This window comes from Melospiza melodia, chromosome 1 (genome assembly GCF_035770615.1).
Source record: "Melospiza melodia melodia isolate bMelMel2 chromosome 1, bMelMel2.pri, whole genome shotgun sequence".
Lineage (NCBI taxonomy): Eukaryota > Metazoa > Chordata > Aves > Passeriformes > Passerellidae > Melospiza > Melospiza melodia.
The window spans coordinates 1689856-1703426 of record NC_086194.1 but is presented as its reverse complement, the minus strand read 5'-3'; the positions used below and the strand labels follow the sequence as shown (position 1 = coordinate 1703426).

Here is a 13571-nt window from a genome sequence, read left to right as displayed (position 1 = left end):
AGGTTGGATTTTAGGGAATGTTTCTTCCCACAAAACCCATCAAGAAGATCCCCTGAACATTCCAGGGAATTCCCACCTCCTGGAGCTGCTCCTGGAGCTGCGAGAGGAGCTGCAGGTAGCTCTGGATGTGCTCCTGGAAGGGTTTGTGGAGCGCCAAGTGCAGGGCCAGGCCCAGGGAGCTCTCCGAGGTGAAATCCCGCAGGAATTCCTTCAGCACCGCCTTGTGCAGCCTCCAGGCGTCGCTGGAAAATTGGGAATGATGAGAAAGGGTCGTTAATTATCCCAGAATTCCTGCTCTTCTGTTTTCCAAACTTTCTGCGCGGTGAGGATGGAGAAAGGCGTGAAAAATCCGGGAATGCGCTCGTGAAAAATTTGTGTTTGCAGTTGTTGCTTCCATAAAAATCTGGGATTGGTGGGAATCCCCAGCCAGATTCCCACCCCTTCCCTAAATCCTCAAATCCTAAATTTCCAACTCTGGAAGGGGCTGGGGGTGGTTGGAAAGAGGGAACTGAGAAAGAGGGAATCCATCCATGGATAACAGGAGCCATGGAAAAATTGGGAATGTACTCTTTAGAAATCCAAGTTTTCATTCCCTTCTTTCATAAAAATCTGGGATTGGTGGGAATTCCCAGCCAGAGTCCCACCCCATTCCTAAATCCCCATATTCCAAGTTTCCAACTCCACAAGGAGCTGGGGGTAGTTGGGAACAGGAAAATTCAGTCCTGGAATTGGGCAGGGTTTGGAGCAATCTGGGATAGTGGGAGCCATGGAAAAATTGGAAAAATTAGGAATGTGCTCCTTAGAAATCCATGTTTTCATTCCCTGCTTCCTAAAAATCTGGGATAAATTGGAGAAAGGAATTTGGCTGGGAATTCCAGTTCCATCTTTTCCCTAAATCCCCAAATCCCAAGTTTCCAACTCCAGAAGGAGCTGGGGGTGGTTGGAAAAGGAAAATCCAATCTTGGAACTGGACAAAGCTTGGAGCAACCTGGGATAACGGGAGCCAAGGAAAAATTGGGAATGTGCTCCTTAGAAATCCATGTTTCCATTCCCTGCTTCCATAAAAATCTGGGATAAGTGGGAATTCCCAGCCAAATTCCTCTCTCCAATTCCATCTTTTCCCTAAATCCCCAAATCCCAAGTTTCCAGCTCCAGAAGGGAAGAGGAAAATCCAATTCTGGAATTGTCCAAGGTTAGAAAGGGCTTGGAGCAACCACAGTGGGAGTTGGCCCAGAACAGGATGAGAGGATTTTTTGGGGGAATTTTCCAAACCATTCTGGAATTCTGGAATTCTCTGGTGTCCCCACATCCCAAGGATTCCCAAAATTCCCAAGGATTTTCCACCCGCTGACCTCTTGCTCCTGGCGGCCTGCTCGAAGCCCTGGACCACGACAAAGTTGGCGAAGGTGACGAAATACCTGGAAAAAATTCCAAGGAGGAGTTTGAGAAGGAAATTCGGGATGAATTTATGGATTCCAGCTTTTTGGGAAGTTCCCCTAATCCCATAAAAGCACCTCTGGACAAATGCAGGCCCAGATGTTGGATGGATTGGGATCAAAGGTTGGATCAGATCTTGGAATTCTTTCCCAATCTTAATTCCAGGATTTTCTGGGAGACTTGGATGAGGCAAAAGTGCTGATAATCCTGGGATTTGTTTCCATCAGATTTTACAGAATAAAATTCCATGAAGGAATTTTCTGATCCGAGCTGTTCATTCAGCACAGAATTCCCAACAGAATTGGAAAAATTTGGGAATTCTGGGATGGAAATAATGGAGTTGTCACACTCTGGCTCCGAGTTTTATTTTTCCAAGTACAACTCAAAGTTTTCTTTTTCCATCTCATATTTCCCAAAATTTTCTTCCTAGATCTGCATTTTCTGTACCTAAAATTCTCAGTAAATCCCACATTTTCTCCCAGTAAATTTCACATTTTCCCAGCAAATCCCACGTTAAACCTGGGTTTAATTCCAAAAAAAAAACCCAGGAAAAAAATCTCATGAAAATTCTTTTGGATCATCCAAAACCTCATCCACCTGGGAAAGCCCAAACTGGGAAAGCCCAAACTGGGAAAGCCCAAACTGGGAATGCTTTGGCCGCTTCCATGGAGAAGCAAAAACGCGGAATTGAAGATTTTTATGGAATTTCAGCTCTCCTTAACATTTCACAAAATCCTGGAAAAATCCCACCCAACCCATTTTCCAAGGATATTTTCCCTCTGTGAGCTCCCATCCCAATCTTTCCCGATATTCCCAACGGGATCAACCCAATCCTGTTTTCCCAAATATTCCGACACTCACTGGATGTAGAGGCTGAGGAAAACTTCTCCTTTCCACAGGATGTAAAAATCCTGGATACAACCGGAATTTTCCAACTGAGATTTCCCCCTCAGGATCCGGGAATTCTCCTCCGTGAAATTCCAGAGGCTTTGGAAGCGATCGTTGAGGAGCACGAAAAGCTGGAAATTCTCCTTTTCCTTCGGATCCTGCGGCTCTAGGAGGGAAAAATTGGGAAAATCCTGTGGGAAAAGTGGAATTCCAAAGGGATTTTGTGGAGTTTTGTGGTTGAGAAATTCTGAGAAATGGGAAATTTCAAGATTTTTTTACCAGAGCTGTTTTGGTTGGAAGGAATGAATTGAATAACTTGGGAATGCAGAGAAAAGAAAATACGGGAAGAATGAAAAGAAAAAAGGGGGAAACTCCAGGAATTTTCAGAGGCCAAGGAGCCGTTTTGCTGGAATAAATTGAATAATTTGGGGAAAAGGAAAAAAAATGGGAAAAATGGAAAAAATTGGGGAAATTCCAGGAATTTTCAGAGTCCATGCAGCCATTTTTCCTGGAGGAAATAAATAATTTGGGAATACAGAAGGGGAAAAAATGGGAAGAATGGGGGGAAAAAGGGAAATTCCAGGAATTTTTGAAGCTGCTTTGACTGGAAGGACATAAATAAGTTGGGAAAATAGAGAGGGGGAAAGATGGGAAGAATTGGGGAAAAGGGGGAAATTCCAGGAATTTTTGGAAGCCACAGAGCTGTTTTTGCTGGAATGGGACAAACTCTATCCCAAACTCTCTGGACGCTTTTCCCAAGGGTGGGAAAAATTCCCACTTTCCTTGGAGTCATCCCCAAAAGAATTCCTGGAAAAGCCCCACGCAGGAAAATCAGGGCCAGGAATTTCCCTGGATTTGGAATTTCCCTGGATCAGGAACGCTGATCCCGATGAAAACACGGATTGATCCCAAAAACCACCCTGGTCTTGTTCCCCATTCCCGATTTTAAGGAAAACATTCCCACAAAACATTTCCTCTTCCCAGCAGGAATTCCAGCTGGAAATCCCTTCCCAGATCGATTCCAGGTGGGAATTCCATAGAAAAATTCCCAGAAAATTCCGGAATTTACCTGCCTGGAGCAGAGGTTTGATGATGAGGGCGTCGATCCGGGCCAGGCAGGAGGAGAAGTTTTCCTCCAGCTGGAGCAACAATTCCAAAATTCCCGAAATTCCAGCTGTGGACATGGCCTGGAAAACAGCGGGAATGAATCAAATCCCTGGAAATCCGTCAGATTCCATCTCCAAGGTTTTTCCTTGGATTTCCAGCAAAGCTTCCCTGCCCTTGGCCCCATTCTTGGGTGGGGTCAATCCCAAAAATCCTCGAGAAAAGTTGGAAGAGAAACAGAAACCAAACAGCTCAATCAGAGACAACCCAGCCCAGTTTTCCTGAATTTTCCCAAATTTTCCCAAATTCCCAATGACCTCAGTGCTGGAAAAGCCTGGAATTAATTCCTTGTGTTAATCCTGATGGGAATTTTCCCATTCCAGAGGGGCTTTTCCAACAGAAATCCTGGAAATCCCAAGGATGAAAGTGAAATCGTTTCCCACCACCCTCACTCCTGTCCCGCACATTCCCAGCCTTGTTTTTTGAAATTCCCAATAATCAGGAAAAGCCTGGAATTCCTTGTGTTAATCCTAATGAATTCCAGAGGGGTTTTCCCAGGAGAAAATCCTGGAAATCAAGGGATGAAGGAGAAATCTCTTCCAACCTCACTCATTCCCAAATTCCCCAAGATCTCAAGGCTGGAAAGCCTGGAATTAATTCCTTGTGGTAATCCTGATGAATTCCAGAGGGGAAAATCCCAGAAATCCACGGGATGAAGGAGAAATCTCTTCCCAACCATCTCATTCCCATTCCCACCCCTCTTTTCCCAAATTCCCAATGATCTCAGGGCCACAAAATGTTCAGAAAAACCTGGAATTAATTCCTTCAGGAATTAATGGAATCCAGCAGGATTATTTTCCTTTTCCCAAAGAAAATTCCCCCAATTCCCAGAGGAAATTCCCACAATTCCCACAGAAAATTTTCCCAATTTCTGCAGAAATTTCCCCCAATTCCCAGGAAGATTTCCTACAATTCCTGGAGGAATTTCCCCCAATTCCCAGAGAAATTCCCCCCGGGAGCTTTCCTGTCCAAAGCCTTTCCCAAGGGAATTCCGGGTGCTTTGCATGAGGCTTTTCCAACCCCTTTGGAATGTCAACATTCCCAAACAGGTCAGGCCTGTGCCTCAGCTAGGCTGGGATTAACCAGAGCTGATTTTAGCAACCAAACCTAAACCCAGGACGCTTCCCAAGGTTTATTTTGCTCCTATTCCCAAAAAAAAACCCAGCTCTGGAATCAGGAATCTCCAAATTCCCAACTTTAGTCCCTGTTCCTCCCTGTTATTCCCAAATTTTTCCGGAATTCCCGGATTTTTTGGCCTCCAAAAGCACTCTGGGCTGGTTTTTTTGGGGGATAATCCCACCCACATTCCCAAAAATTCCCATTTTCCTGCTCTTTGGGATTGAAGCCGTTCCAGGGAGCAGCTGCACGTTCCAAAGGGGTTTTACCTGAACAGCCTCAGCTTTAGGCCAGGCCCACACAAACACGATTTAAACCCAGCTCCAAATTATACCCAAGCTTAAAACATGCCCCGAACTAAACCAAAGTTTAAACCCAATTTAAACCCAGTCCCTAATGAAACCAGTTTAAACCCAGCCCCAAACTAAACCACGGTTTAAACCCAGCCCCAAACTAAACCACGCTTTAAACTCAGCCCCGAAATAAACCACGGTTTAAACCCAGCCCCAAAATAAACCCCAAGTTTAAACCAAAGTTTAAACCCAGCCCCAAAATAAAGCCAAGTTTAAACCCAGCCCCAAATGAAACAAAGTTTAAACCACAGACTAAGCCCAGCCCCAAATGAAACCAAAGTTTAAACCCAGCCTCAAAGGAACCCCAAGTTTAAAGCAAAGTTTAAACCCGGCCCCAATTTAAACGAAAGTTTAAACCCAGCCCCAAATGCAACCACAGCTTAAACCCAGCCCCAAACGAAACCAAAGTTTAAACCACAGACTAAACCCAGCCCCAAAACAAACCCAAGTTTAAACCCAGCCCCTCCTCTGCCTTTCATTCTTTATTATTTTTAAAAAGCCTCCAAAGCGCCGCTTCCCACCCAAAACCGAGCCTTGAATGCCGACTTTCCATGGAATTCCGAAACTCCTGAAGGGTTTTTATGGGATCACCTCCTCCCGGACAGAAACCTGTTAAACCGAGCTTATCAGCCCGGCTTTAATTCTCCATCTCTTGGCACGGCCGCGGCTTCTCCGGCTTTGTTCCATCCGCCCTGGAATTGCAGGCGAGGCTGGAAAATCCCTCCCTGCAGGAGCAGGATTGGAAATCCCGCCTGGAAAAGCCGCGGTGGGAGCAAGGACCGGGTTTAAATCGGGGTTTTATTTTCGCCAGGAGTGAAATTCCTTAAGAAGAGCTGAAATTCCCTAGGGAAAAGCGGGGTTTTGTGGGAAAATCCGCGCCGGGATTTGGAATTTGATCCCGCTTCTACATGGGGAAAACACTCGCAAATTTCATCCGGATTAAAAGAAACCGATCCCAAAAGCAAGCAGGAAACCCCAAAGTTCGCTGGGTTTTGGAGGGACCCACCTGGAATGAGGCGGCGCAGGAAAATTCCCGGCTGGGAAAATCTCCGGGAGGCGCAGAAATCCGGGAATTCTCGCTGTTCCCCAGGCTGGAATTTTTCCCTCCCATCTTTCCCTCCCACATTTGGAGGCAGAGCCCCAAATCCCGAACACCCACGGGAGCCGGGGATTACAAAATCCCAAATCTTGGCTCCCCAAAGTTCCTGCTCCTCCTCTTCCCCCCAACTTTTATTATTTTATTTATTTATTTATTTATTTAAATAGTCCCGGATTTTGTCAGGCCGGATTTTGTCATCCCGGATTTTGTCGACGCGGATTTGGGGGAAGTTGAACTTTCGGGAAGTTGAAAATTCGAGAAGTGAAAGGAAAAAAAAGGTCAGGAGGGGTTTTGGGGCAAGTTTCGTTTCTCAGCCTCTCTCTGTTCCCACAATGCTTCTCCCAAAAAAAAAAATTTGTTTGTTTGTTTTTTTTTTTCCTTCTCTTTCCAGGCTCGCTCCCATTTGCTGGGGAATCCAGGAATTCCTTGGAAAAGGAGAATTTTCCTGCCATTCACACGCGCCGCGAGCCGCTTCCCTTCCGCATGAAAACCCCAAAACCAACCCCAAACTTCCCGAATCCCTCGGGCAGGAGCTCCCAGAGTTCTCTGCTGCGCCTCAACCTTTAACTCTTTCCCTTCCTCCTAAAAAAAAATCCTAAATCCGACCCCAAAATTCCCGAACCCATCGGTCAGGGGTTCTCTGTGCAGCTCAGCCACCTTTAACTCTTTCCCCTCCTCCTAAATCCAATCCTGAAATTCCCAAATCCATCGGACAGGAGATCCCAGACACCTCAGCCACTTTTAACTCCTTCCCTTCCTCCTAAAAATTCCTAAATCCAGCCCTAAAAATCCCAAATCCATCCCAGACACCTCAGACACCTTTAACTCTTTCCCCTCCGCCTAAAAACTCTAAACCCGACCCCAAAATTCCCAAATCCTTTTCTCAGCGGGTCCCGGAGTTTTTTCCCGCACCAGAAATTATTTTCCGTCCTCCTAAAAAAATCCTAAATCCAACGCTAAAATTCCCAAATCCATCGGCCCGGAGATCCCAGACACCTCAGGCACTTTTAACCATTTCCCCTCCTCCCTAAAGCCCTAAACCCCGCCCCAAAATTCCTAAAACCTTTTCAGGAGATCCCAGACACTTCAGCCCCAGGGAACATTTCCCCGCCTCCTAAAAAAACCCTAAAACCAGCCCCAAGCTCAAATCCTGCTCTCAGGAGCTCCCAGAGTTCTCTGCTGAGCCTCCACCTTTAACTCTTTCCCTTTCTCCTAAAAATCCTAAATCCAACCCAAAAATTCCCAAATCCATCGGTCCGGACATCCCAGACACCTCAGGCACCTTTAACCATTTCCCCTCCTCCTAAAAATCCCAAATCCGACTCCACAATTCCCAAATCCATCCGTCAGGAGGTCCCAAAGTTCTCTGTGCGCCTCAGCCACCTTTAACCATTTCCCTTCCTCCTAAAAAATCCCAAACGCAACCTTAAAATTCCTAAAACCTTTTAAGGAGATCCCAAACACCTCAGCCCCAGGAACTCGTTCCTAAAAACAACCCCAAACTCCCGAATCCTTCTCTCAGGAGATCCCGGAGTTCCCGGCTCCAGCTCAGCCACCTTTAACCATTTCTCCTCCTCCTAAAAACCCTAAACCCAACCCCAAAGTTCCTAAAACCTTTTAAGGAGATCCCAGTGCACCTCAGTCACATTTAACTCTTTCCCTTCCTCCTAAAAAATCCCAAATCCAACCCCAAAATACCCAAATCCATTCCTCAGGAGGTCCCAGGCACCTCAGCCCCAGGAACTTTTCCGCTCCTCCTAAAAACCCTAAACCCGACCCCAAAAATTCCCAAATCCATCCCTCAGGAGGTCCCAGAGTTCTCTGTGCAGCTCAGCCACCTTTAACCATTTCTCATCCTCCTAAAAATCCTAAATCCGACTCCAAAATTCCTAAAACTTTTTAAGGAGGCCCCAGACACCTCAGCCACCTTTAACTCTTTCCGTTTCCCTAAAAATCCTACATCCGACTCCACAATTCCCAAATCCATCCCTCAGGGGATCCCAAAGTTCTCTGTGCACCTCAGCCACCTTTAACCATTTCCCTTCCTCCTAAAAACCCTAAACCCGACCCCAAAGTTCCTAAAACCTTTTAAGGAGACCCCAGACACCTCAGCCCCAGGAACTCCTTCCCTTCCTCCTAAAAAATCCCAAATCCAACCCCAAAATACCCAAATCCATTCCTCGGGAGATCCCAGGCACCTCAGCCCCAGGAACTTTTTCCGCTCCTCCTAAAAACCCTAAATCCAACCCCAAAGCCACAAATCCTTCTCTGAGGAGCTCCCAGAGTTCTGTGCTCCAGCTCAGCCACCCTTAACTCTTTCCCTTCCTCCTAAAAATCCTAAATCCGACTCCAAAATTCCCAAATTCTTCTCTCAGGATATCTCAGACACCTCAGCCATCTTTAACTCTTTCCCCTCCTCCTAAAAACCCTAAATCCAGCCCCAAACCCACAAATCCTTCTCTCGGGAGCTCCCAGAGTTCTCCGCTGCACCTCAGCCACTTTTAACTCTTTCCCTTCCTCCTAAAAATCCCAAATCCAACCCCAAAATTCCCAAAACCTTTTAAGGACACCCCAGATACCTCAATCCCAGGAATCATTTCCCTTCCTCCTAAAAAAATCCTAAATCCTACCCCAGAATTCCCAAATTTTTGCTTTGCAAGTCCAGCATTCCGGGATTTTCGTGTTCCTGGAAAACGGGGGATGTGGAGCTGCGACCCCAAAACCCAATCCCACTTTTTTCACCACAACAACGCAAACCTTTCCCTAAAGGATGAGGCCGAGGCACCTGGGATCTCCTGAGGAATGGATTTGGGAATTTTGGAGTTGGATTTAGGATTGTTTTAGGAGGAAGGAAAGGAGTTAAAGGTGGCTGAGGTGTCCGGGGTCTCCTTAAAAGGTTTTAGGAACTTTGAGGTTCGGTTTGAGGTTTTTTAGGAATTGGAAAACCACGGGAAAAAACCCAGGATCTGAAAGTGGGAATTTGCTTTGAAGAGCTGTTGGAAACCAGGATGGAATTCCAGGGTTAATTCCAGAAAATTCCCTTTTAGGAAAACCCCGTTGGGATGAGCAGGAGGATTTAGGGGAAATGGGATGGGATGGGATGGGATGGGATGGGATGGGATGGGATGGGATGGGATGGGATGGGATGGGATGGGATGGGATGGGATGGGCCAGGAGAGGCCGGAATTCCATGGGAATCCCCGGGGCAGTTCCCCCACCCGGCTGCCGCTGGAATTTCTCCAGGAGGTTCTCCAGGAGTTCCAGAACCGGTCTGGCTCGACCGTCAGGTCCCAGGAATATTTTATTCCAAGGAATTCTCAGCCCTTGGATCGGGATCAAGGGTTTGTCCCTTCCTCTGGAGGGTTCCAGGTTGGATTTGTCCCGTTCCAGCTTTTCCAAGGGCGTTGTCCAAACATTCCTTGAGTTCCATCACCACCAGGATGGTTTTTCCTGTGGCCTCGGGAGCTGGTGGCCTCAGAATGACCTTTCCATCCACATCCGACCTTTCCATCCACATCCAACCTTCCCATCCATCATCTCCAACCCTTCCCATCCATCTCCAACCCTATCCAACCTTCCCATCCATCTCCAACCCTATCCAACCCTTCCCATCCATCTCCAACCCTTCCCATCCATCTCCAACCCTATCGAACCTTCCCATCCATCTCCAGCCCTTCAGAACCTTTCCCAATTCTTCCCATCCCTATCCAACTCTTCCCATTCACCTCCAATCATCCAGAACCTTTCCCAACCTTCCCATCCATCTCCAACCTTTCCCATCCACCTCCAACCTTTGGATATGGAGGAGCCAGGAGAGATGAAGTCTTGGAAATGGTTGCTCTGGAGAACATTTGGAGGTCCCTCCCATCCCAAACATTCCAGGACTTTTTTCCTGTGGCCACACGGGTTGGTGGCCTTGGAGGGGCCTTTCTATCCCTATCCAACCTTTCCACCCATATCCAACCCTTCCAAACCTTCCCATCCATCTCCCACTTTTCCCATCTTCCTCCAACCTTTCCAAACCTTTCCCAACCTTTCCCATCCCCATCCAACCTTTCCCATCCATCTCCAACCTGTCCCACCCAGCTCCAACCTTTAGATATGGAGGAGAGACAGGAGAGACGAAGTCTCGGGATTGGTTGCTCTGGAGAACCTGCAGAGGTGCCTTCCATGCCAAACATTCCGGGAGTTTTTTTTCTGTGGCCACACGGGTTGGTGGCCTTGGGGTGACCATCCCATCCCTATCCAACCTTTCCACCCATATCCAACCCTTCCAAACCTTCCCATCCATCTCCCACTTTCCCATCTTCCTCCAACCTTTCCAAACCTTTCCCAACCTTTCCCATCCACATCCAACCTTTCCATCCATCTCCAACCATTCAGAACCTTTCCCAACTCTTTCCATCCATCTCCAACCATTCCATCCATCTCCAACCATTCAGAACCTTTCCCAACTCTTTCCATCCATCTCCAACCATTCCATCCATCTCCAACCATTCAGAACCTTTCCCAACTCTTTCCATCCATCTCCAACCATTCCATCCATCTCCAACCTTTCAGAACCTTTCCCAACCTTTCCCATCCACATCCAACCTTTCCATCCATCTCCAACCTTTCAGAACCTTTCCCAACTCTTTCCATCCATCTCCAACCTTTCCCATCCCTATCCAACCTGTCCCACCCAGCTCCAACCTTTGGATATGGAGGAGAGACAGGAGAGACGAAGTCTCGGAATTGGTTGCTCTGGAGAACCTGCAGAGGTGCCTTCCATCCCAAACATTCCGGGAGTTTTTTTCTGTGGCCACACGAGTTGGTGGCCTTGGGGGGGGTGACCATCCCATCCCTATCCAACCTTTCCCATCCCTGTATCCAGGGGGGGAAACCATTCCATCAGCATTTCCCAGCTCCATGGGGACAACCCGGACCTGTCCCCACCCCCAAATGGGAGAGACGTCCATAACGAGCCACAAAAAAGGGATCTGGGACCATCCCGCTCCTGCTCCTGCCCAGGACACCCCAAAACTTTTCTGGGATCATCACCCAAACATTCCTTGGGCTCTGTCAGAGACACCAGGTCCCCTCAAGCCAGGGAATGTCCCCGTTGTGTCCTGTTCCCGACATTCCATCGGGACCAGAAGGGATTTGGGAATATTTATCCCACCTTTATCTCCCATTCTGATATTCCATCCAGCTCAGGGAATTTGGGAATATTTATCCCCCCATTGTGTCTCATTGCTGATATTCCATCAGGAATTGCAGGGATTTGGGAATATTTATCCCACTGTTATATCCCATTCCCGACTTCCCATCCAATTCAAGGGTTTTGGGAATATTTATCCCACTGTACTATCCCATTCCCAACATTCCTTCCAACTTAGGGATTTGGGGAATATTTATCCCACCGTTATATCCCATTCCCAACATTCCATCAGGATTGGCAGGAATTTAGGAATACTTATCCCCCCATCATATCCCATTCCTGATGTTCCATCCAATTTAGGGATTTCGGGAATATTTACCCCCTGTTCTATCCCATTCCCAACATTCCATTAAAACTGCAGGGATTTGGGAATATTTATCCCATTTCCCACATTTCTTCCAATTTAGGGATTTTGGGAATATTTATCCCACCTTTATCTCCCATTCTGATATTCCATCCAGCTCAGGGAATTTGGGAATATTTATCCCACCATTGTGTCTCATTGCTGATATTCCATCAGGAATTGCAGGGATTTGGGAATATTTATCCCACTGTTATATCCCATTCCTGATGTTCCATCCAACTTAGGGATTTGGGGAATATTTATCCCACCGTTATATCCCATTCCCAACATTCCATCAGGATTGGCAAGAATTTAGGAATATTTATCCCCCCCCATCATATCCCATTCCTGATGTTCCATCCAATTTCGGGATTTGGAGAATATTTACCCCCTGTTCTATCCCATTCCCAACATTCCATTAAAACTGCAGGGATTTGGGAATATTTATCCAATTCCCCACATTTCTTCCAATTTAGGGATGTTGGGAATATTTATCCCACTGTTATTTTGCATTCCTGATGTTCCATCCAAATTCAGGATTCTGGGAATATTTATCTCACTGTTCCATCCCATTCCCAACATTCCATTAAAACTGCAGGGATTTGGGAATATTTATCCCCCATTATATCCCGTTCCCCACATTCCTTCCAATTTAGGGATTTTGGGAATATTTATCCCACTGTAACATCCCATTCCCAACATTCTATCGGAACCTGCAGGGATTTGGGAATATTTAGTCCATTCCCAATGTTCCATCCAACTCAGGAATTTTGGGAATATTTATCCCACCATTCTATCACATTCCCAACATTCCATAGGAGCCAGCAGGGATTTGGGAATATTTATCCTATTCCTGAAGTTCCATCCATCTCAGGGATTTGGGAATATTTATCCCATTCCTGATGTTCCATCCCTGTCAGGGATTTGGGAATATTTATCCCATTCCCAATGTTCCATCTGTGTCCAGAATTTGGGAATATTTGTCCTATTCCCAATGTTCCATCCATCTCAGGGATTTGGGAATATTTATCCCATTCCTGACGTTCCATCCATCTCAGGGATTTGGGAATATTTGTCCCATTGCCAACATTCCATCCCTGTCAGGGATTTGGGAATATTTATCCCATTCCTGATGTTCCATCCCTGTTAAGAATTTGGGAATATTTATCCCATTCCCAATGTTCCATCTGTGTCCAGAATTTGGGAATATTTGTCCTATTCCCAATGTTCCATCCATCTCAGGGATTTGGGAATATTTATCCCATTCCCAACATTCCATCCCTGTTAAGAATCTGGGAATATTTATCCCATTCCTGATGTTCCATCCATCTCAGGGATTTGGGAATATTTATCCCATTCCTGACGTTCCATCCCTGTTAAGAATTTGGGAATATTTATCCCATTCCTGACGTTCCATCCCTGTCAGGGATTTGGGAATATTTATCCCACTCCCAACGTTCCATCCCTGTTAAGAATTTGGGGAATATTTATCCCATTCCTGATGTTCCATCCCTGTTAAGAATTTGGGAATATTTATCCCATTCCCAATGTTCCATCCATATCCAGAATTTGGGAATATTTATCCCATTCCCAATGTTCCATCTGTGTCCAAGATTTGGGAATATTTGTAGGAAACGAGGCACAATTCCCAGGGATCATCATTTCCCCAAATTCCCAGCTCCCCATCCTCCCTTGCACCTTCGGATCCTCTCCTAACGCCCCAGAACATCGGCACAGCCATTCCCAAATCCCAGAATTCCCGAGCTGGAACCCCTTGATCCCCACAAAATCCCACGGGAACAATTCCAGAGGTAAATTCCCTTTTACCTCGGGATCAGCCGGGATCCGGATTCATGGGAAGGGGAAATTCGTGGATGCGGCTCCTTTCCAGCCCCGATTCCAACGGGAAGGACGCGAAATTCTTGGAATTCTTCTGTCCCAAGGTGCAGCACAACATTCCCGGTCTCCATG

General features: G+C 46.6%; 1 protein-coding gene across 3 annotated transcripts in view; it reads right to left on the bottom strand.

Annotated features, from left to right (window-relative positions):
- The window catches only part of ALS2CL (ALS2 C-terminal like), a 48688-nt gene extending 35117 nt beyond the window's left edge, over nucleotides 1-13571 (bottom strand). The window contains exons 1-5 of one of the 3 annotated variants that reach the window (XM_063168412.1): nucleotides 13428-13571; nucleotides 3395-3512; nucleotides 2299-2491; nucleotides 1353-1418; nucleotides 77-242 (exon numbers count right to left, since the gene is read on the bottom strand). In XM_063168412.1, coding sequence (XP_063024482.1) covers nucleotides 77-242; nucleotides 1353-1418; nucleotides 2299-2491; nucleotides 3395-3509 — 540 coding nt within the window. In that variant the 5' untranslated portion in view covers nucleotides 3510-3512; nucleotides 13428-13571. Of the gene's footprint in view, nucleotides 1-76; nucleotides 243-1352; nucleotides 1419-2298; nucleotides 2492-3394; nucleotides 3513-5964; nucleotides 8317-13427 lie in introns of those variants that run through there. The other 2 variants (XM_063168340.1, XM_063168282.1) reach the window with 2 other exon arrangements.